Source organism: Otolemur garnettii, unplaced genomic scaffold, assembly GCF_000181295.1.
Source record: "Otolemur garnettii isolate 467f Iridium unplaced genomic scaffold, OtoGar3 scaffold00070, whole genome shotgun sequence".
Taxonomy (NCBI): domain Eukaryota; kingdom Metazoa; phylum Chordata; class Mammalia; order Primates; family Galagidae; genus Otolemur; species Otolemur garnettii.
In genome coordinates this window covers 8459769-8463845 of record NW_003852465.1, presented here as the reverse complement: position 1 = coordinate 8463845, position 4077 = coordinate 8459769, and the positions used below count along the sequence as shown (strand labels likewise).

General features: G+C 37.5%; 1 protein-coding gene across 1 annotated transcript in view; it reads left to right on the top strand.

The window, feature by feature from the left end:
- Positions 1–4077, top strand: part of SENP1 (SUMO1/sentrin specific peptidase 1) — a 78914-nt gene that overhangs the window by 2543 nt on the left and 72294 nt on the right. The window contains exon 2 of the mRNA XM_023515367.1: positions 2447–2494. Coding sequence (XP_023371135.1) covers positions 2447–2494 — 48 coding nt within the window. The remainder of the gene's footprint in view (positions 1–2446; positions 2495–4077) is intronic.

Sequence of the window (4077 nt, the reverse complement as noted above, 5' to 3'; positions counted from 1 at the left end):
CTACCCAGGGTGACAGCTTGAGGCTCTGTCTCAAAATAAATAAATAAATTTCCAGATCCAGCACTTCATGGAGAACCTTGGGGTAAAATATCCTTTCTCCTAATATATTAATAGCTGCAAAATGGCTAGAAGAAAATACTATAAGCATGCTGAAGAAGCTAGATGTATTTGTATTAACATGTAAATGTGGGGCTTTATTTAAAATTGTAAGTCAGTGTGGATTCATCAGGATTAGCTAGAGATTACTTTTAAATTGCCAGGGTAAATGAATCTTTGAGGTTATGTTAAAAGATTTGAAGTTGTATGATGCTGTAAATGTGGATTTGTCCTGGAGTTGGGATACCTGGATTCTTAACTTCCCTTTGCCCCATTTGTGTGATTTCAGGCAAATCATATAAACTCTGGACATAATCTGTTTGTTTCCCTCTTCCCATCTTTCTCAGCTAAATGCCAAGGAAATTAACATGGGATTGGTTCTTTTGGGCCCAGGGTTTTAATTGGTATTCATATGCCTGCACACTGGCTCATGCCTATAATCCTAGCACTCTGGGAGGCCAAGGCTGGCACATTGCTTGAGTTGAGCAGTTCCAGACCAGCCTGAGCAATAGTAAAACCATGACTCTACTGAAAATAGAAAAACTGAAGCAAGAGGATCACTGGAACCCAAGATTGCTTGAGGTTGCTGTGAGCTATGATGCCATGGCACTTTAGTCAGGGCACCAGAGTGAGACTGTCTCAAAAAATAAATGCATACATAAATAGGTATTCTTAAAAAAAAAAAAAACAACAACAAAAAAAAAACCAGGCTAGGATGACAATTATGAAACCACCTGAAAGAGTGAAATGTGGAAAAAGCACTGCTAATTTATTGGTTGATACAGATTTTTTTCTCTTAATCTGGAATCTGGAGAATTCTGTTCTATTAAAGAAGGGAAGCCCAGAGAATTTCCAGATTTTGTTAAATTGGACATTTGGAAATGTATTTGAAGTCAAAGTCTAAGGTTTAAATTCTTTAGGGATTCTCCATGGTAAGACCAGGTAATCAGATAATTATTCTGCTTAATTCATAGCGTGCCAAGAAAAACTCGAGCATTCTTCCTTTGTGTGCACCTGGGTTTTGTGACCATAAATAAAGCCCATTATCATCCAGTTTCCTGAATATATTTAAACCTTAGTTATTGTTATGTAGTTGATGAAGTGCGCGATCTTTTTAAAAATATGGTGATGGGGGTGGCGCCTGTGGCTCAAAGGAGTAGGGCGCCGGCCCCATATGCCGGAGGTGGCAGGTTCAAACCCAGCCCTGGCCAAAAACTGCAAAAAAAAAAAAAAAAACAAAAACACATATATATATGGCGATAAAATTGTAAATATACATGATTATTGCCATCCCTAGTCTCCTCTTGGAAATCTGTCAAAAGTGTATGTGTCAAGGGTATGTTTATTATGGGGTAGCACCTGTGGTTCAAAGGGGTAGGGCACCAGCCCCATATGCCAGAGGTGGTGGGTTCAAACCCAGCTCCAGCCAAAAAAAAGAAGAACTCCAAAAAAAAAAAGGGGGGGGATATGTTTATTAGCTTTGTTCCAAGTGGTGAGGCTTTTGACTTTTTTTCTGGGAAAAGTGGATACATCAGAGGAGAAAGTAATTTTTATATAGTCAAAGGGGGTTTGATTTGTAGTAGTTTGATTGAAGATAGGAATGGGGAGTACTTTGTACAACTGTGAAGTAGTCCTTAATATTAGTAGCTTTATATATCACAAAGTAAGACAAATGGAAGAGAAGTCTTAATAGGACCTAGGTCTGTCATTTGTTTATGAAATAATTTAGCATGAGGAAATAGAGCAGTGGATTGGAAAGAATTTCTAGATTATAATTTTGGTATGGCCACTAACTTTATGACTTTATGCAAATTATTCAGTCTTCTTAGGGTTGACTGTCCCAACTTGGTTCTTGCTTTAATATTCTGTGATTCTGGAGGTAGTCTCTAATTGCTGTAGTACAGGTTGCAAAAAGGCTTGGAAGTACCTCAGGCTAGTTTTAGTTTCTGTTCTATCATCAAATCAATTCCTTATCACCTTAGGTTTTTCTCCACTAAGAACACAAATACTTGCACTCTGGGAGGCTGAGGTGGGTGGATTGCCTGAGCTCACAGGTTGGAGACCAGCCTGAGACAGAGCAAGACCTCATCTCAAAATCGCCAGGCCTTGTGGTGGGCACCTGTAGTCCCAGCTACTTGGGAAGCTGAGGAAAGAGAATTGCTTGAGCCCAAGAGTTTGAGATTGCTGTGAGCTATGATTTCACAGCACTCTACCAAGGGTGACAAAGTGAGACTCTGTCTCAAAAAAGAACACAAACATCACTTCTGAGTGGCTGCCTATTCTATACTAAATCTATATGAAGTGGATTTTTCAATATGTAACGTTTCTGTTTTGTGTTTTCTTTTTATAGGACTTTGTATTTTTACTAAAGTCAGTGATGTGAAAAGACTTGACATGGGTAAGACTAGTTTAATCCTTTTAGCTACTCTGATTGGTGAAAAGAATGGATATTTCTAACATTTTTAGTATTTGTATCTTTGTGTTTGATAATGATTTTAAGAGAGATCTTAATCCTAATTATGTAGTACCATATGCCAAACATAATTTTCTTTTCGTTAGAACATTGTTTAGAGAGTCATTTAGGAATATTTTCTCATTCATTGTACTAAAAAAGCCGAATAAATGCTAGCAAACGTTTACTATATGTCACCCCCGTTCTGAGTATCTGAAGTGGATTAATCCGTTTAATCCTTAGAGCCACCTTACAAGGGTAGGTACTATCCTTATCCCTGTTGTATCAACACAGAAATTCTGAGATGAGAAGTTAAGAAACTTGCCTAGGATCATGTACTAGAACTGACAGAGCCAGGATTTGAACCTAGATACTCTGATTCCAGAGTCCTTCTTCCTTAATACTGTATTATACTGCTGTCTATATGATAAACAGTTTGATTAAGGTAAATATTTCATTCTGCTAGTGGAGATAAGAATTAATTATAATTGTAACACTTTCACTATTTAATTTTTAGTACTTTATGTCTGTAAAGGGGATTCATATGAGATTGGGGCTAGTAGCCAAGTTAGGAATAAATTGAAAAATCTATACAGTTTGATCTTATAGTATCTTATACGCTCCTTTAAAATTTATATTAGCTTTCTTTGTACTTTCTGTGTTTTTCTTTTGCTTAGTCTGCCATCTCCCTCCCCCAGTTATTTTTTTCCATTTTCTCTGATTGCTAATGGCAGCATATATCATTGAGTTCCCTTATTCTCATTTGTTTCTGTTATTCTTTTATAGTAACAAAAGTCTCAAAATGGGTTTTGGGTAAGATTCTGCCACAGTATTACAGTAATTCAGCTGATATCTGTTAAGAGCCATACAAATTAGTTATACTTTATACAGAAAAAAATTTTCTGGTGGTTTAATTCTTAGGGCATCTTTTTGAGTTAGAACAGGAAATAAACCAATGTTAACAGTGTTTGTTTCTGAATGATGAAATTTTACCCCAATTTTTTTATATTTTAATTTTTTTCCTATAGATTAAACATTTGGGCTGGGCATGGTGGCTCACACCTATTATAATCCTAGCACCCTGGGAGGTCAAGGTGAGAGGATTGTTTGAGTTCAGGTGTTTAAGACCAGCCTGGGCAAGAGTGAGAGCCCATCTCTACTAAAAATAGAAAAACTAACCAGGTGTCGTGGTGGGCACCTGTAGTCCTAGCTACTCAGGAGGCTGAGGCAGGAGGATTGCTTGAATCCAGGAGTTTTGAGGTTGCTGTGCTCTAGGCTGACACCATGACACTCTAGCCTAAGGCTATAGAGTAAGATACTGTCTCAAAAAAATTTGAAAAATTTCTTTGGGGAAAATTTTATTTTTAATTTTTTAATTATTATTATTATTTATTATTATTTTTTTTTGAGATGGAGCCTCAGGCTGTCCCCATGGGTAGAGTGCCATGGCATCACGCTCACAGCAACCTCCAGCTCCTGGGCTCAAGCGAGTCTCCTGCCTCAGCCTCCCAAGTAGCTGGGACTACAGG